Genomic DNA, 22,367 nt, shown 5'->3' with positions numbered 1-22,367 from the left:
TGCCTGCTAACACACAGTTCCCACAGCCGGAAGTGATCGGCGCCATCTTGGTAGGCAAACGCAGCACAAAGCACAGCAGACCCACAACTCCCAGAGAAACAACGAGAAAATATGTAGAAACTCTTAATAAACGTAAGAGAGGAAGACGAACAAAATGGCTGCTGTTGGGATCAAACTGAGACAGAAGAAGAATACGTCACACAACCTGCCTCGGATCTAAACTACGATATATATTCACTACTTGGTGAACATGAAGAGTGTTTACAACATGGAGGATTTATAAAGGACGTCCAAACTCTTTGAGCAACCAGGTTCTGGCAGAGAGAGTACATGTAAAACACGTAGGCTACATGTCTGTCTTAGCTAGCCGGTAAAAGCTACACTAGCTAAGCTAATGTTGCTAGTTCAGCAGTAAGTAGTGGACCCAGGTAGTTGTAACTTGTATTGTTTATAAGTTAGACAGGAACAAGGCGAGGGCTTGTTGTGGCCTGTTTATTGTTGTCATAGCAACTGCCTGCCAAGATGGCTGAAAGCTGTAAAGTCTGTGACGTCACATGGGAGCTACGTGTAGCTTTAGCAGGAAGCTAATCTTTTAACAACACGCGCAGTGGAAACCATCTTATTTATGCACATAATTTGGAGCTACATGTCACAATATCTGATTCTCAACACATTCTGTCAAACTTTGCATGTAAATAACGTTTATTAACTGAAATAAAGTTTGAAATAAAGTTTTTTTTATTTCAAACATGTAAAAAAAAAAAAAGCCAGCAGAAAACATCCTGCCTGCATCTGACTCATCCACCATAAACATCACAGATTTCAGTCTGGAAAATCTAAACATTTTCCATATTACAAACATTTAAACCTCTTATTTGAGCTGTTAAAATCGCCCAGTACCAGAAATGTACAGATACAATTAATTGCTCTGCAGATTATAGAGTCTCCTGTTTTACGTTGACCAAACAACCAAACATTATCCTCCTGAGAGCAGCGTCCTTAAAACTCAGAGAATTTTTTATTACATTTTTTTTAACACTAAAGAAACCAAGTAACACGCATAACTTTTCTATAAAAAAAAGTCTATGTAAGAGAAGCACACGCCTGTGAATTATTTAACAGACAATAAATCTATATGTCCTCTGGAAGCAAGCAGCACCATGAAGACCAGGTCAAATATTTCTCCAACATGGTCTATAATTTCCAATCCATGCATCGCTTCACAAATATCCACAACTTTGTGTTTATCACATAGAAATACCCTAAATTCTGAATTTCTTATTGGACAAAACGGGATTAAACCCTTAACAGCCTGTGTGGTTCAGACATTCAGGTCAAAAACTTAATTTCAGGCCATAAAGTCAAATAAAACCAGAACACATTAATTTTTCTGACTGAACTTTCCACCGGCAACAGATTCAGTTTGCTTTCAGGAAAAATGGTGACGGATAAATCACTGTCCTGCTTTAAATGAAACACATCATCATAACCCTCAGATGCTGCGCACTAATTCCTCCCCTGAGCCGTCCAGATCAGCCCTGAAGGTCACTGAAGGTCACCAGGTCATTCATTCCTCACTGATGAACTGCTTCTACCTGGACCCATTACAGAGCGAGCATCCTAAACCACCTGATGGAGGCAGGAGTCTTTCTGGACCAGAGGCGTCCTGATGGAGGCATGAGTCTCTTCAGACCTCTACAGTCTCTCTGGACCTCTGCGGTCTCTCCGGACCTCTGCGGTCTCTATGGACCTCTACAGTCTCTCTCTCCGGACCTCTGCAGTGTCTCTCCGGACCTCTACAGTCTCTCTGGATCTCTACAGTCTCTCTGGACCTCTACAGTCTCTCTGGACCTCTACAGTCTCTTCGGACCTCTACAGTCTCTATAGACCCCTACAGTGTCTTCGGACCTCTACAGTCTCTCTCTCCGGACCTCTACGGTCTCTCCGGACCTCTACGGTCTCTATGGACCTCTGCAGTCTCTCTCTCCGGACCTCTACAGTCTCTCTCTCCGGACCTCTACGGTCTCTCCGGACCTCTACGGTCTCTCCGGACCTCTACGGTCTCTATGGACCTCTGCAGTCTCTCTCTCCGGACCTCTACAGTCTCTCTGGACCTCTACAGTCTCTTCGGACCTCTACAGTCTCTTCGGACCTCTGCAGTCTCTCTCTCCGGACCTCTACAGTCTCTCTGGACCTCTACAGTCTCTTCGGACCTCTACAGTCTCTATGGACCTCTACAGTCTCTATGGACCTCTACAGTCTCTATAGACCCCTACAGTGTCTTCGGACCTCTACGGTCTCTCTCTATGGACCTCTACGGTCTCTCCGGACCTCTACGGTCTCTCTCTCCGGACCTCTACGGTCTCTCTCTCCGGACCTCTACGGTCTCTCTCTCCGGACCTCTACGGTCTCTCTGGACCTCTACGGTCTCTCTGGACCTCTACGGTCTCTCTGGACCTCTACGGTCTCTCTGGACCTCTACGGTCTCTCTCTCCGGACATCTGCGGTCTCTTCGGACGTCTGCGGTCTCTCCGGATCTCTACGGTCTCTTCGGACCTCTACGGTCTCTTCGGACCTCTACGGCCTCTCTGGACCTCTACAGTCTCTTAGGACCTCTACAGTCTGTATGGACCTCTACAGTCTGTATGGACCTCTACAGTCTGTATGGACCTCTACAGTCTCTGTGGACCTCTACAGTCTCTCTGGACCTCTACAGTCTCTCCGGACCTCTACAGTCTCTCTGGACCTCTACAGTCTCTCTGGACCTCTACAGTCTGTCTGGACCTCTACAGTCTCTCTGGACCTCTACAGTCTCTCTGGGCCTCTACAGTCTCTCTGGACCTCTACAGTCTCTATGGACCTCTACAGTCTGTCTGGACCTCTACAATATCTATGGACCTCTACAGTCTCTATGGACCTCTACAGTCTGTCTGGACCTCTACGGTCTCTCTGGACCTCTACAGTGTCTCTGGACCTCTACAGTCTCTTCGGGCCTCTACAGTCTCTCTGGGCCTCTACAGTCTCTCTGGACCTCTACAGTCTCTCTGGACCTCTACAGTCTCTATGGACCTCTACAGTCTGTCTGGACCTCTACAGTCTCTCTGGACCTCTACGGTCTGTCTGGACCTCTACAGTCTCTCTGGACCTCTACAGTCTCTCTGGACCTCTACAGTCTCTCTGGACCTCTACAGTCTCTTCGGACCTCTACAGTCTCTCTGGACCTCTACAGTCTCTTCAGACCTCTACAGTCTCTTCGGACCTCTACAGTCTCTCTGGGCCTCTACAGTCTCTCTGGACCTCTACAGTCTCTCTGGACCTCTACAGTCTTTCTGGACCAGAGGTTTCCTATTCATCACCATGATGAGAGCCATTAATCAGCTGCAGACGCTCGTAATCACAGGCAGGATGAGACAGGGACAGGGACCCCAAACATCTGTGATTGTGATGCTAATTTTTACAAATCAGTCCACTGATTGCCAAATGTAATGAGATTTTTAAATGTGTAAATCACATTATGTCCCTTTTGGGCTGAAATGCCTAAAATGCAGCTTTAATACTGAGGCTTCTGATTTCCTGTTTTATTTATTCACTCACATTCCTAAAAGGGTGAATTATTAATAATTCTCATACGATCCAGAATGTTGGTTCATAAAAATGGTTTGTTGTAGGAAAAACAAAATGTTGACAAGCAGAAAAAACCTGCAAATAAACTGTTTACTCACCTTAACTTTCTGTATTTCAGTCTGCAATAAAATACAGACTAAAATATTTAATATATTTTAATCTGTAATAAAATACAGATTGTATTGTGTCCAGCGTGTTATTATAAATAGTTTTTTTACCAACAGCCCTTTGTGGAAATTAATCTAACATAAATTATACTATTACTGATAAAAATATTATATATTTTGTGCGCCTATATAAATAATTTGATGTTGGAATAGGACTTTATTCATGTCCTATTCATCCATTTATTCATTCATTTGTTTATTTTTTGAACAAACTACAAACAGCAAATTTGAATTTAATCAAAATAATCCAAATTTGATAAATGAAAATAAAACACAACATAAATGAATAACTGTGCAATAAGAAATTTTTAAAATTGTGTATAATTTATAGTATTTTTATAAAATTAACAATTCCACTGAAAAATCACAGCAGAACAAAAAGTTTTCTTAAATATTTTCTGAAATGTAAGAGAATAAAAGCACCCAGGCGATTAAAACGCTCACATGAAAACAGGTCTTGTAAAATTTATTCTACTTTTATTTAGGGGGAAAATGATGCTCCCACTGTAGCCACTTAATGCCAGATACTTTTGTTAATTTCCGCTCAGAGAGCAAAGTAATCTCTTTTATGCTAAAGTCTTTGTGCTGCTGAAAACTTTTTCAGCTCAGAATAATCCTAAAAATGCTGCAGAACAAATCCTGTTATCCTGCTTTGCCTCCATTTTACTCTGAATCATCTGTCACTTTTATTTGTCTATTATAATTTAAAGTACTGAACACAAACAACAAAGTCCCACCAAGCCAGAGGTTTATTACCATCTTCAGAAATCATGTGCAAAACACTTTTAACGACAAAAATCCAACCAAGCCAGAAGAAAGCCTGAGTTTCCTTCTGAGTTTCCTTCCAGATATTCTCTTCAAAGAGAATATCTGGTTTCCTGAGACGCAGCTAAACTGCCTCACCTCGGCGGCCATGTTTGCCCCAGCAGGCGACTGCGGCTCGGAGCGCAGAACCAGCTTACGTCGCCCCAAACGCCTCAGGGTGAAGCAGATCAAATCTATTTTTGATGAAACACATGAAACTAAGCATGTCAGGCCTCTCTCCTTGAAGAAAGCTGGATTTTTCTTTGATGTTCATAAGAAAACATGTGAAGTTACATGATTTACGCAGGAAAGTAAAACAGAAAACACAGGAAAGACCCGATTACCAAAACGACAAAAATACAGCAAATCTGTCTGCTTACTGTAAAGTTACCATTTCAGAAAAAAGACCAAAAAAAGATTTTGTGTTTTTACAGAATAAAAACACTGAGATGAGACATATTCACAATTCAGCCTACGAGACGCTCATCATCTATCAGCCAATCAGAGAAGACGTCGGCGTCTCATTCAGGAGTGGGAGCCATAAGCCCCGCCTACCTGCTGCGAACCGAAAACACTTCCTGGCTTTTTAGGTGAATTATTGTTGCAACTGATATTAAGCATGTCTTTGTTTTTACTCCTTCTTAATCAGACTCAAATGTTTATGTTGTCATTTCTCTGATGCTGTAGTGATTGTGAAGCCTGGTGGTCAGCTGTAAATGCGCTTCATGAACAAATTAAACTTTGTTGGCAGCGTGAATCAGCAGATGAAAGTCTACAGACACTCTGCCTGGTTTTGGCCCTGAGCTGAAGGAAATGAGCTTTCACAGCTCAGCTTTTAGGCTCATCACATTAAAAAGTAAATCTACCCTCCAAAAACCAGGAAAAACAGGATAAAAGTTTTGTTTTTTTTTACTAAAGGCCTCCTCCATTCTGTAGGCTTAGAGATTGTTGGGTTTGATTAAAATGAACCAAGAGATATAAAAAACAAGCACTAAATAAAAGTAAAAAGTCTCTCTCTGCAGCTGCAGTTAAACAAGTTGAGGCTGAATCTGAGCCACATGTTGGATCCAACAGTCGTGAATTCAAATGAACCAACGTTTCATCTCCTGATCTGTCCGCCAACACAGACTGGGATTGTAAAAACCAGCCAGAGTGAGACGTGTCTACCAGCGATGCCTTTGTCTGTCAACTGCAATAATTACTCGTAATTTACACACACACTCAAACCCGATGCTCATGACTTATTCCCAGCGTTTTCAATCTCCCGCTGGTTTGCATTCAGACATCAAGTTTAAGCTTAATGTGGCGACTGAACATCCCAAATGTGGATTAGATATGCATGGCGGTGTCTGCCAGCAACGCTTCCCTCCCTAATGTGACATGACAAAAAGTGCTGCCAGCTCTGTATGTGTGCATCTGTTTTTTAAAGTTGTGCTGACATGCAACCAAAAATAACCAGAGCTTTAACTTTCTTTTTTTAAACATCTACTGAGGAGGGAACGGTTTTTAAAAGGTTTTATGCGAGAGTGATCTGACAGGCAACTGGAAACGGGAGAAAACTTCTGCAACCTCCTGATCCAAAACTGGCAAACAGGAACTTTAAATTTTAATATCCAAATTAAATCCGCTGATGTGCAGCATCTCAAACTGACCCGTTTGGTTGTTTCAGTCATTTATAAAAATGTGTTTGTGAGTCTTTGCAAGCTCTGAATAATCTAAGTTTGGTACATGAAAATAAAAAACAGCTTAAATAAAAACAGATGCTGTTGCTTATTCAGGCACCATTTAAAACTGTTTGTAACTTTAAATATTTTATACAACCTTTAAATTATTTTCTAATGAAAAATCACAACGTTTTTCTTAAATATTTCTGTGAACAAATAACTGAATAAAAGCATCCAGGTGAATATTTATGCTTTATTTGAGTGTGAACCTTTAATGTCTGAATGCAAACCAGCGAGGGATTGAAAACATTGAGAATGAGTCATGGGTATTGCTTTTTTTATAATTAAAAGCTTTAATATCCAACTTCAAAAGTGTCATTTCTACCGGGTCAGATCTGAAACTGACCTTTTATTACCAAGAAAAATAAATGCTCATACAGGAACAACTGACGGAAATAAGAAATAAAACTTCTCCAGCACCAAACGCTGCAGGATAAACCCAGATCACCTTCTATTTTCCATCAGTCCCAACCTCTAAATCCTAGTAAAGGTAAGTTTCACTCAGACCGGAGCTCAGACTGACCTTTGAAGAAGCAGTCTTTGCTGTGCACCACGTAGATGCGCCTCCTCTCCAGGCAGGCGGTGCGGTAAACCTCGCAGTGGTTCTCGTAAAACCTGCCGTCCGAGCCGCACACGGGCACAAAGGAGGGCCGACATTTTTCCTGGCACACGCACTCGGCGCGCCCGCTCTCCGCCATCAGCACACACTGCCGGCCTCTTCCACAGTAGGTCCTGTGACACGGGTCTTCCTCTGCATCAGAATGAGCTGCAGGAAACAGAAAGTACAGGATTTTACTGCTTCCAGCGCAAAATTCAAAGTAGAAAATTACAAATTTCTAACTAAAAATAAAATAAAAATCATCCAAAAATGCAGCTTTATTGTAGTCGTATGTGGACGTCACACGGTAGATCCAGCCCCCATCTTCCTGAAGGAGGGCAAAAGCTGCTCGCTAACTATGGATAGCATTGGTTTAGCCGTCACGTTATCAACATAATGTGCTAAATTTTAAATGTACGCCTGATATGTAAAAGAAAAAACGCAGAGCTGTGATACTAACAGTCAACATTACAGCAACTAACAAGGTCAGGGAAAAGTTTTAATTAAGAAAGAAAATAGCAAAGGACAGGGAAGTAGCTCAGTTATGCTAGCTTGACTATGACAAAAGTAACATGTAGATGTTCTGCAGAATTTGATGTGTTTCGGTCCAGGTACAAAATAAAAAATAAAGTCGACCTAAACACCGACTGACAGATCATCAGCAGAGCAGATGCTTAAATTAGCTAAGCTACCGCTGCTGTTAGCTTAGCTAATACCAGCGGTAGCTAATCTACCACCGCTGTGTTAGCACTGATGTGTTAGCTTAGCTAATAGCAATGGTAGCTAATTTACTACCGCTGTGTTAGCTTAGCCAATACCAGCGATAGCTAATCTACCACCGCTGTGTTAGCTAATAGCAGTGGTAGCTAATCTACTACCGCTGTGTTAGCTAATAGCAGTGGTAGCTAATCTACTACCGCTGTGTTAGCTAATAGCACTGGTAGCTAATCTATCACAGCGATCACTTATTAATAATCAAACATCTAGAAAACATAAAACTGTTACGGACTGAATGTTCTGCTCTGTGTGAGGGAAATGTTTGGGTGTTTTTTGGCGTTGAATCCTGATACGTGTAGTGTTGTTGTCAGTTGCTATGGCAACGAGTCTTGAGTTTACCTTAACCGACTCAGACAGCGAGGAAAAAAAGTGGTTTTTCTCGCGTTATTTTGCCTTTGCTGCTCTGTGTTAATAACAGCTTCATCTGTGTTAATAACACAATAACTGCTCTGTGTTAATAACAGCTTCATCTGTGTTAATAACACAATAACTTCTCTGTGTTAATAACAGCTTCATCTGTGTTAATAACACAATAACTTCTCTGTGTTAATAACAGCTTCATCTGTGTTAATAACACAATAACTGCTCTGTGTTAATAACAGCTTCATCTGTGTTAATAACACAATAACTTCTCTGTGTTAATAACAGCTTCATCTGTGTTAATAACACAATAACTGCTCTGTGTTAATAACAGCTTCATCTGTGTTAATAACACAATAACTGCTCTGTGTTAATAACAGCTTCATCTGTGTTAATAACACAATAACTTCTCTGTGTTAATAACAGCTTCATCTGTGTTAATAACAATAACTTCTGTGTTAATAACAGCTTCATCTGTGTTAATAACACAACTGCTCTGTGTTAATAACAGCTTCATCTGTGTTAATAACACAATAACTGCTCTGTGTTAATAACAGCTTCATCTGTGTTAATAACACAATAACTTCTCTGTGTTAATAACAGCTTCATCTGTGTTAACACAATAACTGCTCTGTGTTAATAACAGCTTCATCTGTGTTAATAACACAATAACTGCTCTGTGTTAATAACAGCTTCATCTGTGTTAATAACACAATAACTGCTCTGTGTTAATAACAGCTTCATCTCCAGGTTTCATTTTATCGGTTCGACTGTTAAAATGAAACAGTAGATGGACAGGAAAACAATCGTATTTCTGTGTTTATGTGGGAAGTTTACAAATGTAAACAACAACATGCAGTTATAAAATCCATCGGTTGAATGATAACTGAATATGCAAAGAAATCAATAACTGAAGTCATCTTGATGGCAAGTTAAACGTCTCCATCAGCAAAAGAAGGAAAGGCGGAAAGTCAGAGTGCAGATTTTCACCATGAGCCCAGAAATAGAAAAGCATGAAGTGACGTCACACACCTCCTCCAGGCTCGCAGCGTTGTGTTAACAAGGAAATACTTTTTATAACCGCTGCTAACCAACTGCTAGGCGTCCGTATCAACACCTCTCTGCACTCATTTACACGTTCAAATGTGAAAACTATGATATTCATACAGGAGCCGCTCCTGGTGGAGCTGCAAACGTCAGCAAATGTCGCAAAGCTGCTTGTTTTTCTGGTGTGTTGGGACAGAAACCAAAGCGAAGCTGAAACAAACCCAAGCGTGTCCGTAACGTCGTCGTCGGATCCACACCAACAGGACAAACCTTACGGATCCATATAAATATTATATGGGAATGGCGTCATCAACAATCAATAAACTTTTTAAATATCCAAAATGAATAAAGAAAAAACAACAAATAAAATGGATTATGATGTTTCCTAGTCGAGACCAAAGAACCAGGCAGGCGGTAAACCTCCTTTCACCATCCAGGCTTGAGTTAAAAGAGGATCTAGTTATAATTAATAACATTTATCATGTTATTAATTAATTGATTTGTTGATTAATACGACAGCCCTGCTCTATATGTCTCAATGTTTCCAAAAAGTCCATTTATTTTCAGTAATTCAGTCAAAAGAAACTAAAACTCACTGCTTGAATCCATGTGGTTATTTGTTTATTTCTGTTTATATCAAAATACAAAAGGACAACAAAATCTTAAAAGTGATTTAAATCTTTCTCCATAAGAACATTTTGTTTGGCGATGAGCTGCGAGTCGCTGAGAGGCTGAGACTGAACCTCGTCCTTCATAAATGCATGTCTGGAAATTAACAAGGTTATTAAAACATGATGGAAACACTGCAGAGACGCTTCAGGTTCTGTTTCTGGTCAGACAGCCTGGTTTTCCCTCTCACAATTATTAAACTACTCTTCAAACTGCTATAAAACATCAAAAAGTGCCAAAAATACAGCAGTGCAGAAGCTATTTTGAGATAAAATAAAAGACTGAAGCAGTGAAGTCAAAGCAAATCTCCAGCCCTGCTGAGTTTCATTCCTGCATCTCCTTTTAAAAATTTAAAGCACTTCTTTCTGTCACTTTATTTTTTTACCTTTTGATGTTAACAAGCTTTCGCCTTTTAGGAATCCAGGCCAAACACAAAGGAGATGGATGGAGCTGCTGGCTGCAGCAATCTGAGCAAACAAATCGCACAACATGAAATGTTCAGAGTGGAGCAGGAGGCACACGGGACATGAAATGTTCAGATAACGGCTAATGTGAGCAGCTGAATCTGATACTGCTGCTCCTAACGCTTCACTGTGGATGAGAGACGACGGAAGCGGATCTGGACTGTTAAAGGAATAAACGTTCCTCCCAGCTTCATCCTCGGCTCCATTATCCCTCTGTGAAATAAGGCTAAAACGCTAATGAAAAGCTAAAACACTAAAACTCTAAAAAGCTAAAACTCTAAAACTCTAAAAAGCTAAAAAAAAAAAAAAAAAAAAGCTAAAACACTAAAACTCTACAAAAGCTAAAACGCTAAACCTCTGAAAAGCTAAAACTCTAAAAAGCTAAAAAAAAAAAAAAGCTAAAACACTAAAACTCTACAAAAGCTAAAACGCTAAACCTCTGAAAAGCTAAAACTCTAAAAAGCTATAAAAAAAACTAAAACTCTAAAAAAGCTAAAACGCTAAACCTCTGAAAAGCTAAACCGCTAAACCTCTAAAAAGCTAAAACGCTAAAACTCTGAAAAGCTAATATGCTAAAACTCTGAAAAGCTAAGATGCTAAAGTTCTAAAAGCTAAAACTCTAAAACTCTGAAAAGCTAAAATGCTAAAGTTCTAAAAAGCTAAAACTCTTAAAAAGCTAAAACTCTAAAACACATACTGGCTCAGGCTATTATAGTCAAAGTGCTGAAAACAGAAATTGAATTTTCCTGAAGTATAATCATATCTCCACTCTCAGCATATTAAATAACAGAGATAATGCGCCGCCGCCGTCGGAGGACAGTAGTTTAGTCATTGCATGAAGGCGATTTCAGGGTTGGTGCTCAGAGGTCAACAGCAGCACACACACAGTCAAAGTATTCGTTTTATTTGAGGTGAAAGAATAACAAGTGCAGAAAGAAAAACACAGATGAAGTTACAAACCTTAAAGTTTATCCTTGCACAGACAGAGAGACGATCTGGAGAAACTCAACAATAAAACTACAAGTAATGCGCTATAAAAACATGGCCTGGATAAGAAAAGCTAGGAACGTTTTTCCCAAACAAAGTTTGCTAAAACGTAAATGTTTGGTGGAAACACTGAAAACCCACCTGAACCGCAGTAAAACACAGCGGTGGCAGTATTGTGCTGCTGGTTAGTGAAAACATTTGAGAAATTTCTGGTTGTTCTGGTGGAAACATTCAGCTTGATGAATTTTAACTGATACCAAACTTATAACAATCTTTATTGATCCTAGCCGAGTTTCTGGACCCAGTCGGCCGAGTTTCTGGACCCAGTCGGCCGAGTTTCTGGACCCTGTCTGTCGAGTTTCTGGACCCAGTCTGTCGAGTTTCTAGACCCAGTCTGTCGAGTTTCTGGACCCAGTCTGTCGAGTTTCTGGACCCAGTCTGTCGAGTTTCTGGACCCAGTCTGTCGAGTTTCTAGACCCAGTCTGTCGAGTTTCTGGACCCAGTCGGCCGAGTTTCTGGACCCAGTCGGCCGAGTTTCTGGACCCAGCTGGCCGAGTTTCTGGACCCAGTCGGCCGAGTTTCTGGACCCAGCTGGCCGAGTTTCTGGACCCAGCTGGCCGAGTTTCTGGACCCAGTCGGCCGAGTTTCTGGACCCAGTCGGCCGAGTTTCTGGACCCAGTCTGTCGAGTTTCTGGACCCAGTCTGTCGAGTTTCTGGACCCAGTCTGTCGAGTTTCTGGACCCAGTCTGTCGAGTTTCTGGACACAGTCTGTCGAGTTTCTAGACCCAGTCTGTCGAGTTTCTGGACCCATTTGGTCGAGTTTCTGGACCCAGTCTGTCGAGTTTCTGGACCCATTTGGTCGAGTTTCTGGACCCAGTCTGTCGAGTTTCTGGACCCAGTCTGTCGAGTTTCTGGACCCATTTGGTCGAGTTTCTGGACCCAGTTGGTCGAGTTTCTGGACCCAGTTTGTGGAGTTTCTGGACCCAGTTTGTCGAGTTTCTAGACCCAGTTGGTCGAGTTTCTGGACCCAGTTGGTCGAGTTTCTGGACCCAGTTGGTCGAGTTTCTGGACCCAGTTGGTCGAGTTTCTGGACCCAGTTTGTCGAGTTTCTGGACCCAGTTTGTCGAGTTTCTAGACCCAGTCGGCTGAGTTTCTAGACCCAGTTTGTCGAGTTTCTGGACCCAGTTTGTCGAGTTTCTGGACCCAGTTTGTCGAGTTTCTGGACCCAGTTTGTCGAGTTTCTAGACCCAGTTTGTCGAGTTTCTGGACCCAGTTGGCCGAGTTTCTGGACCCAGTTTGTCGAGTTTCTGGACCCAGTTTGTCGAGTTTCTAGACCCAGTTTGTCGAGTTTCTGGACCCAGTTTGTCGAGTTTCTGGACCCAGTTTGTCGAGGTTCAAGACCCAGTTTGTCGAGTTTCTGGACCCAGTTTGTCGAGTTTCTAGACCCAGTTTGTCGAGTTTCTGGACCCAGTTTGTCGAGTTTCTGGACCCAGTTTGTCGAGTTTCTAGACCCAGTTTGTTGAGTTTCTGGACCCAGTTTGTCGAGTTTCTGGACCCAGTTGGCCGAGTTTCTAGACCCATTTGGTCGAGTTTCTAGACCCAGTTTGTCGAGTTTCTGGACCCAGTTTGTCGAGTTTCTAGACCCAGTTTGTCGAGTTTCTAGACCCAGTTTGTCGAGTTTCTGGACCCAGTTTGTCGAGTTTCTGGACCCAGTTTGTCGAGTTTCTGGACCCATTTGGTCGAGTTTCTGGACCCAGTTGGTCGAGTTTCTGGACCCAGTTTGTGGAGTTTCTGGACCCAGTTTGTCGAGTTTCTAGACCCAGTTTGTTGAGTTTCTAGACCCAGTTTGTCGAGTTTCTGGACCCAGTTGGCCGAGTTTCTAGACCCAGTTGGCCGAGTTTCTAGACCCAGTTTGTCGAGTTTCTGGACCCAGTTTGTCGAGTTTCTAGACCCAGTCGGCTGAGTTTCTAGACCCAGTTTGTCGAGTTTCTAGACCCAGTCTGTCGAGTTTCTGGACCCATTTGGTCGAGTTTCTGGACCCAGTTGGTCGAGTTTCTGGACCCAGTTTGTCGAGTTTCTGGACCCAGTTTGTCGAGTTTCTAGACCCAGTTTGTCGAGTTTCTGGACCCAGTTTGTCGAGTTTCTAGACCCAGTTTGTCGAGTTTCTAGACCCAGTCTGTCGAGTTTCTGGACCCATTTGGTCGAGTTTCTGGACCCAGTTGGTCGAGTTTCTGGACCCAGTTTGTGGAGTTTCTGGACCCAGTTTGTCGAGTTTCTAGACCCAGTTTGTCGAGTTTCTGGACCCAGTTTGTCGAGTTTCTAGACCCAGTTTGTCGAGTTTCTAGACCCAGTCTGTCGAGTTTCTGGACCCATTTGGTCGAGTTTCTGGACCCAGTTGGTCGAGTTTCTGGACCCAGTTTGTGGAGTTTCTGGACCCAGTTTGTCGAGTTTCTAGACCCAGTTTGTCGAGTTTCTAGACCCAGTTTGTCGAGTTTCTGGACCCAGTTGGCCGAGTTTCTAGACCCAGTTGGCCGAGTTTCTAGACCCAGTTTGTCGAGTTTCTGGACCCAGTTGGCCGAGTTTCTAGACCCAGTTGGCCGAGTTTCTAGACCCAGTTTGTCGAGTTTCTGGACCCAGTTTGTCGAGTTTCTAGACCCAGTTTGTTGAGTTTCTGGACCCAGTTTGTCGAGTTTCTGGACCCAGTTGGCCGAGTTTCTAGACCCAGTTTGTCGAGTTTCTAGACCCAGTTTGTCGAGTTTCTGGACCCAGTTTGTCGAGTTTCTGGACCCAGTTTGTCGAGTTTCTGGACCCATTTGGTCGAGTTTCTGGACCCAGTTGGTCGAGTTTCTGGACCCAGTTTGTGGAGTTTCTGGACCCAGTTTGTCGAGTTTCTGGACCCAGTTTGTCGAGTTTCTAGACCCAGTTTGTTGAGTTTCTAGACCCAGTTTGTCGAGTTTCTGGACCCAGTTGGCCGAGTTTCTAGACCCAGTTGGCCGAGTTTCTAGACCCAGTTTGTCGAGTTTCTGGACCCAGTTTGTCGAGTTTCTAGACCCAGTCGGCTGAGTTTCTAGACCCAGTTTGTCGAGTTTCTAGACCCAGTCTGTCGAGTTTCTGGACCCATTTGGTCGAGTTTCTGGACCCAGTTTGTCGAGTTTCTGGACCCAGTTTGTCGAGTTTCTGGACCCAGTTTGTCGAGTTTCTAGACCCAGTTTGTCGAGTTTCTGGACCCAGTTTGTCGAGTTTCTAGACCCAGTTTGTCGAGTTTCTAGACCCAGTCTGTCGAGTTTCTGGACCCATTTGGTCGAGTTTCTGGACCCAGTTGGTCGAGTTTCTGGACCCAGTTTGTGGAGTTTCTGGACCCAGTTTGTCGAGTTTCTAGACCCAGTTTGTCGAGTTTCTGGACCCAGTTTGTCGAGTTTCTAGACCCAGTTTGTCGAGTTTCTAGACCCAGTCTGTCGAGTTTCTGGACCCATTTGGTCGAGTTTCTGGACCCAGTTGGTCGAGTTTCTGGACCCAGTTTGTGGAGTTTCTGGACCCAGTTTGTCGAGTTTCTAGACCCAGTTTGTCGAGTTTCTGGACCCAGTTGGCCGAGTTTCTGGACCCAGTTTGTCGAGTTTCTAGACCCAGTCTGTCGAGTTTCTGGACCCAGTTTGTCGAGTTTCTAGACCCAGTTTGTCGAGTTTCTAGACCCAGTCTGTCGAGTTTCTGGACCCAGTTTGTCGAGTTTCTAGACCCAGTTTGTCGAGTTTCTAGACCCAGTCTGTCGAGTTTCTGGACCCATTTGGTCGAGTTTCTGGACCCAGTTGGTCGAGTTTCTGGACCCAGTTTGTGGAGTTTCTGGACCCAGTTTGTCGAGTTTCTAGACCCAGTTTGTCGAGTTTCTGGACCCAGTTGGCCGAGTTTCTGGACCCAGTTTGTCGAGTTTCTAGACCCAGTCTGTCGAGTTTCTGGAGTTCATTTCTTAGTTCAGTTGAAATAAAACAACCCTTTATGCACACGAGCCTGATTTGGTTTGACTGATGAAAACTGGCAGATTATTTCATGTAAGTTAGTTTTGTCTTATTTTAAGTGAACTAAGAAACTAGAAATTAGACCAAAATTACTTGGCAACACTTTGTGTTTTTGCAGTGTAAACATAAAGATTCAGTCAAACTGTTTGATTCAGGAAAACTTTCAAAACCATCCAGGAAATTAAACTGAAAACATTTTACAAGTAATTTTATTATGAAGTATTTTTACTCTTTCTTGAGTATAACTTTTACTCTGCCCTCCTCTGCTAATATTACACACACATAAACGTTGGAAATGTAATTTAGCAGTAAAGTCGATAACCGCAGAGCGAGGAAGCCCACAGGAGCGTCCAGCTCGACCCAACATGGCCGCTCTGTCATAATTAAGTGCTGGAAATGAGAGGAAGCTGAGGTTTGGGGCTCCGCCAGGTCGGCGCTCCGATGGGAACGCCAGGCGGACGCTGCGCGTAAGACGGGCTCAGCTCCGTTTTATCCAGTTGGCTAATTGTTCTGCGTGTCTCCGCAAGGCATCTGTGGGAAATGCAAAGCAGCCGCGCTCCCCCGCCACCCCGCCGCCCGTGTCAAGGTCAGGGACGATTACAAGATCGTTTGTATTCTCCAAGCAGCAGAGATTAAACGCTTAGCAACAACCGTCCAGCAGCCGCTACGTCTTCGTCACGTCGGACAAACGGAACATGAACAGCAGCAAAACGGCATGAAAGCTACAATTGCAAAGCAAAGCTGCCTGACATTTCGCCGAGTCTTTCATCTGCTTTGTCTCCATGCTGTTTGCGGTTGCGGCTCGTTTAAGAGGCTGAAAGTGGCGTCTGATAATCCTCCCCGTCTAAAGCTGCTGGCACAATGTCTGTCAATGCATGAGGCGCAGGATGGTGCCAACCGGCTCCGGGCCGACCAGCCGGGTCCGGTCCAGGCCTCCTGTCACTCTAATGCCGTCGTTCTTATTCTGACCCCCGGGGCGGCGCCGTCCCTTCTCCTCCTCGGCAGACCGGGCATGGCAGCCGCTCTTTTGTTTTCTCCAATAAGAAAACAAAACTGCACCCGCACTTTTTAAAGATAACTAAAGTTCTGCTGCGCAGCTTCAAACCAAAACTTTCTCCAGCCGAACAGAAACTCAGGTTATGAAATGGGAACAATCTAGAGTCATAGATCTAGAGTCATAGATCTAGAGTCATAGATCTAGAAAACAAAACTGCAGCCGCTCTTTTTAAAGATAACTAAAGCTCTGCTGCGCAGCTGCAAACCAAAACTTTCTCCAGCCGAACAGAAACTCAGGTTATGAAATGGGAACAATCTAGAGTCATAGATCTAGAGTCATAGATCTAGAGTCATAGATCATCTTGATTTTTCATGTTGTTCACGTTTGGTTTTATTACGGATTATCCAATGAGAAAACTTCTGAAACTTTACCAGAAAGCGCAGGTCTGTGTCTTTTCATTCAGTTGGTAGAAAATACAGAAATTTTACTCAAGAGTAGAAATTCTTTATAATAAAATTAGTCAGGGAGAAGTAAAAATAAAACACTTATAAAAGGAAATTTTTTCAAAAATGTTACCCAAGTAAATGTTACAAACTCCAAGAATCGGCTAGAAAAAGTGTGTTGAAGATGCACGGGAAGGGAGCGGGAGATCGACAGGCGGATTGGGGCAGCGTCTGCCGTGAAGCGGGCGCTGTACCGGTCCGTCGTGGTGAAGAGAGAGCTGAGCCAAAAAGCAAAGCTCTCGATTTACCGGTCGATCTACGTTCCCACCCTCATCTATGGTCATGAGCTTTGGGTCATGACCGAAAGAACGAGATCACGGATACAAGCGGCCGAAATGGGTTTCCTCCTCCGCAGGGTGGCTGGGCTCTCCCTTAGAGAGAGAAGCTCGGTCATCCAGGAGGGACTCAGAGTAGAGCCGCTGCTCCTCCACGTCGAGAGGAGCCAGTTGAGGCTCGGGCATCTGGTCAGGATGCCTCCTGGACGCCTCCCTGGTGAGGAGTTCAGGTCCCACCGGGAGGAGGGGAGACCCAGGACACGCTGGAGGGACGATGTCTCTCTATGGCCTGGGAACGCCTTGGGGTTCCTGGAGGAGCTGGAAGAAGTGGCTGGGGAGAGGGAAGTCTGGGCCTCCCTTCTGAAGCTGCTGCCCCCGTGACCCGACCCCGGATAAGCGGAAGAAAATGGATGGATGGAAGATGCAACCGGGAGACATTTACCTCAACGTGAGTCGAGGTTCGATCAGATGAAAGTCAATCAGCATCGAGTTAAAACTCATTTCGTCTGACCTGAAGTTTGTCTGAGTGACAAGGCAGCAGCCATTCAGCAGAGCGACTCACGTTTTTCACAATCCTTTCCTTTTTCAGCTCCTTTCCCAGGTAGATGAAAGCGTCAGAGGCCCAGCATGTCTGATTCTGCTGGGAGAAGCCACAATGCAGAGCCTCGGCTCCGACTGAGGCATTGTGGGAAAGCAAATGAATCCAGAGTGAGGTGCACAATGCGTCTCCGCGCCCCACGGCGAAACCACACAGACCACAGGGAAGGAAGCAGACGAAGAATGTCACTTTTCTCCTGAAGCAGATTCCTAATCCGTTTAATAAACTTAAGCTATTGCATACGTACCTCAGGCTACGGTCTGCATTTCACATTTAAAGACAAATCACCAAAAACATTATTTATTTTGTAGCTAATCCAGCCTCACAGTGTTTGCAGCTGCTGGTATATTTTCCCCAGAATGCCACTGAGCATCCCACTAATCAGACTGGAGGTGCTTCCACCCTGCTGATGTGGGACGCCGCCTGCAGCAGGACTGCTACTCATCTCTCCAACGCTTCACGATTCGCTCACAAATGTTCCAGGACGATTTACGACATGTTTCTGTTTCTTTCGGATTTCTACCCAAATGAGGTGGATTCTACAGCAGGAGTGGTGTTTTCATTTTCAGAGCGTTTTTACAACTGAAGGACGAACGCTGGATGCGTTTCTCCACCTGAGCAGAGCCCAGGGATGTCTGCAGATCGGACAGATGATTCTATTTGCCCTGTAGCAGCTGTAGATAATTAAATATTGAGACACACTGTCAAACACCGTCTTCCCCGTGCAGCTCAGCCGGACAAAGCGCTCCTGACGTGCACACAGCGCTTGAATATCAATGGACACCTGCATCCCTTGGTGCTGGGTAAGATATGCTGCGGTGTTCACGCTCAGATAAGGACCAACTTATTTCTGCTGCATTGTACCAAATAATATTATTTTTCTGTGTAAACAGAGGGATGGAGAAGGAATAGGAATCACTGGGAGGATTCAGGATTCGGTGTTTTTATAGGCCTGACATGATAAATTCATCCAGTGGTTATTGCAATAACTGATATTTATTACAAGTAATATAATGGCAGTATCATTGTTACGTTGATCTACTTAGTATGGAAACGTAAGTGTATCAGCTAAAATTAGCTGAAATGCTAATTTAGCTTAAATCCTGTCAGTAGCAGATTGGCTAACATGGACTTTCTCCATTCAGCTCAACACAACGAATAGATTAAAAAATCAGCAAAAATGCTCATTTGGGCATAGTTTTTCACCTAGTATGTTGCCATGGTAACTCAAAAAAGGCAGCAGAAGTAGCAGTTCCCTCCTCGAGACCAAGCCGCACGTTTTGATATATCTAAGCTGTGGGGGTGAACGCAGCGGTGCGAGTCGCATTAACGATGACGGAACAAAAACGGGTAAAGAGACACCTCATTGGGTGTAGAACAGTAGGTGCCGGCCAATCATTGCCTGGGGCAGGCCACAATAAAAATGCAAGAAAACATTCTATTAAATTCTAACTACAAAATGTAGCTAATTATAATTAGCATGTTGACTAACAGTGAGTCTCTCCACTCAGTATGCCAACAGTACTGTACAAGTTAAAATTAGCCAAAATGCTAAGGTTAGCTTACATGTTGGGTACACTAGCATGTTGACCTACTAGCATGTTAGCCTACTAGCATGTTGGCCTACTAGCATGTTGGCCTACTAGCATGTTAGCCTATTAACATGTTAGCCTACTCGGATGTTGGCCTGCTAGCATGTTGGCCTACTAGCATGTTGACCTATTAGCATGTTGGCCTACTAGCCTGTTGGCCGACTAGCATGTTGACCTACTAGCATATTGACCTACTAGCATATTGGCCTACTAGCATGTTGACCTATTAGCATGTTGGCCTATTAGCATGTTGGCCTATTAGCATGTTGGCCTATTAGCATGTTGGCCTATTAACATGTTGGCCTACTAGCATGTTGGCCTACTAGCATGTTAGCCTACTAGCATGTTTGCCTACTAGCATGTTGGCCTACTAGCATGTTGGCCTACTAGCATGTTGACCTACTAGCATATTGGCCTACTAGCATGTTGACCTATTAGCATGTTGGCCTATTAGCATGTTGGCCTATTAGCATGTTGGCCTATTAGCATGTTGGCCTACTAGCATGTTAGCCTTCTAGCATGTTGAAGCTCAGATGAAAACATGCTCCATCTCAATCATGGAGTTTTTGTCCGAAGCCAAAGGTGTAGGATAATAAGTGCTACCATGGCAACGTGTCGGAGAGCACTGTCCTTAAAGAAAGGCTCATTGAGACCAAAACACCAGACTTTATCATCCAGTTTCTGGTGGAAAAAGAGAAAATATTTAATCATACAAATAGAAATGACAGAGCACCTTTTAATTTATCGTATTTCTGTGTTTACAACAAATACTTCCTGTTCCTCCTCCCACATCCTCACTAAGACTATCTGCACGTGGGTTAAGGCAGCGCCGTTAGCAGCTGTCTGGCTCTCCTGGCAGCAGGTGGAGGCGCCTGATGGAGCCGTCAGCCGGCATCATGTCTTCAGGCTCACCGACTGATTGCTGCGCACAGGAAAACGACGGCCATCACAACCGTTCAGCCCAGGAACTTACTTACGATCCGTACACACATCCGGAGCTCATGAATTACATCTTTAACTTTCGGGAGCAGAGCGGAAACCGCAGAGCTGGTACGGCGGGTCAGGAGCAGCGGCCGAGGCCAGCTGCTCTTTACATTCGCCTCCATTTGCATCTTCCTCGATCAATAACCCCGCTACGGCGAGACAAACATCAGGACGAGAGGAACGTGGAGTCAGCACATCTCAACGCGAGACCCGACGAGAACGATTAATCAGCCTTCTGATTAATCTGTTCGTGTTTATTGATCTTTGGCTCTGTGTTTTGCATTAGTGCTATTATTATGCCATCACCATTATGTTACATAAAAATGATCAAAACTACGATATCATAATTTATCGCAATAAATTCTGGCAAATGTTATCGTGACAACCTGGTTACCATGGTTACCTGCGATTACCTTGCTGTTTCAGGGTTAGCTTAGCATGCTGTCAGTTTACTACTGCCGTTGATCACATCGTCGAGATCAGTGAGACACTAAATGACCCCAAGCGCGTTGCATGCTGGGTAAATGGTGGGAGGGGGGAAAAAGCCCAAACTTTAGCGACGGGATGAGCGTTTCCATGGTGAGCAAAACGCCAGAACAGTGTTTTCCCTAAAACAAAATTAACCATTGAAATAAAGAACCCAAACTTAGCCCGAAAAGGACAAATAAAACATTTCGTTTCTCCTCATTTTGTCACAATTGGTGAAAAACTAAACATGTAGCTGCAGCCATGACGGCAGGAGAAATTTTAAAAAAATGGAGCCGTTCAGAGACGCTGTGCTAAAATCATCTTATTAGTCGAATTGTGAGTAACTTAAATAGCTGGACTAACGTGTTGTTGCTCGTTAGTCAGCGCTGATGATCCACCCGTAAGATGATTCACAATAACTCGTTCAATTATAAACTTAGTCAAGTTTTTTTTTTTTATGTGATTTGGGTAAAATGTTCTGAGCAGATTCTGTCTCATCTGATGTCTCTACATTTGTTGGCATCTGCAGATTCGTTCCTCCTGGAGGCTGGAGCTGGATGCACAGCCTCCCACTTCCGCTGCTTCTACGGAAGAACAACTGTGCCAAACCAAACAGGACTAGATAAAGGTTTAGAAAATGGTGCCAACACTGTTAGCTGCTAGCTTCTACCAGGTCCAACTAATCTGATAAATAATCAAAATAAATAAAATGAATGACTTGAAACACAACCTTACTTCAAAGATCTTGAAATATCACTTTAAACATCTATGTTTATTAAATCTACATAGTGCTGGATAAATCTGATGCCTTATTTCCATTTATTTATATTTTCAATACTCCAACTATAAACTGCTATTTACGAGTTGTGGATTATTTTCATAAATATGCAACAAACTTTTATCTTTTTAGAGTCACAACTGAGGATTACGGAGTAACAGGGAAAATATTTGGTCCACATAAAACACTAAGCACAGTTAATTGTGGAAATGGGAAAAAAAATCCTAAAGCTCCAAATCACCTCTAAGGGGGAACAATTTTGTTTTTATTTCTCTGGGAAAACAGGGGCTGATTTTGGCTGCAGCTGATGATAAAATGAGCAGAAGAATAAAAGCTGAAGTTAAAGAGGCAGCAGAACCTCGTGCAGCTAAAGCTTAGCAAACCGCTAGCAAGTGGCATGTCAAAGGCCGACAGGAATCCCGTTTCCACTCAGTGGGTTGCCCACCTCAGACTGGAAATGATTAGGTAGGAAGCCTTCATCTTCTGGAATAATGAATTTCTGATACAGCCTCAGGAAAACTACGGTAATTAAGTAGCTATAAAAGCTAAGCTGCCTCTTTGGTCAGGCAGTTTGTAAAACTTTGGAAACTGAGGCTTTAAATTAATTTTAACTGGTTAGAATTAAACCCTGAAGGAGGAGAAACTATTGACTTTATCAACGAGTTACATCTGATAAGCTATGGAAAAACAGCAAGCGGCACCTAACCAGGAGGATCTGGATCAAAACGAAACTAATCATCTGAGCAAGTCTCACAAACTGTGATGGTTAAAATCTCCGCTCAGCAGATAACGTGCTACATAATCCACCTTCCCACATAATTTGAGGAGCAAACAGAGAGAGAGATGTTCAAAACTCCCCAAATCCTGAAGCAGCTGAGCATCTGCAGGATGTGCAGAACAATTGGTCCCATCCACACCAATGTATGGAGTCCATGTCTGAC

General features: G+C 43.5%; 1 protein-coding gene across 2 annotated transcripts in view; it reads right to left on the bottom strand.

The window, feature by feature from the left end:
* The window catches only part of fstl4 (follistatin-like 4), a 216,756-nt gene that overhangs the window by 121,293 nt on the left and 73,096 nt on the right, over positions 1-22,367 (bottom strand). For both annotated transcript variants that reach the window (XM_081615150.1, XM_081615149.1), the window contains exon 4: positions 6,843-7,085. In XM_081615150.1, coding sequence (XP_081471276.1) covers positions 6,843-7,085 — 243 coding nt within the window. The remainder of the gene's footprint in view (positions 1-6,842; positions 7,086-22,367) is intronic.

The sequence above is a fragment of the Poecilia reticulata genome, chromosome 14 (genome assembly GCF_904066995.2).
Source record: "Poecilia reticulata chromosome 14, P_reticulata-male-v2, whole genome shotgun sequence".
Lineage (NCBI taxonomy): Eukaryota > Metazoa > Chordata > Actinopteri > Cyprinodontiformes > Poeciliidae > Poecilia > Poecilia reticulata.
Note: the sequence above shows the minus strand (reverse complement) of the source record. Positions and strands in the feature narration are given on the sequence as shown.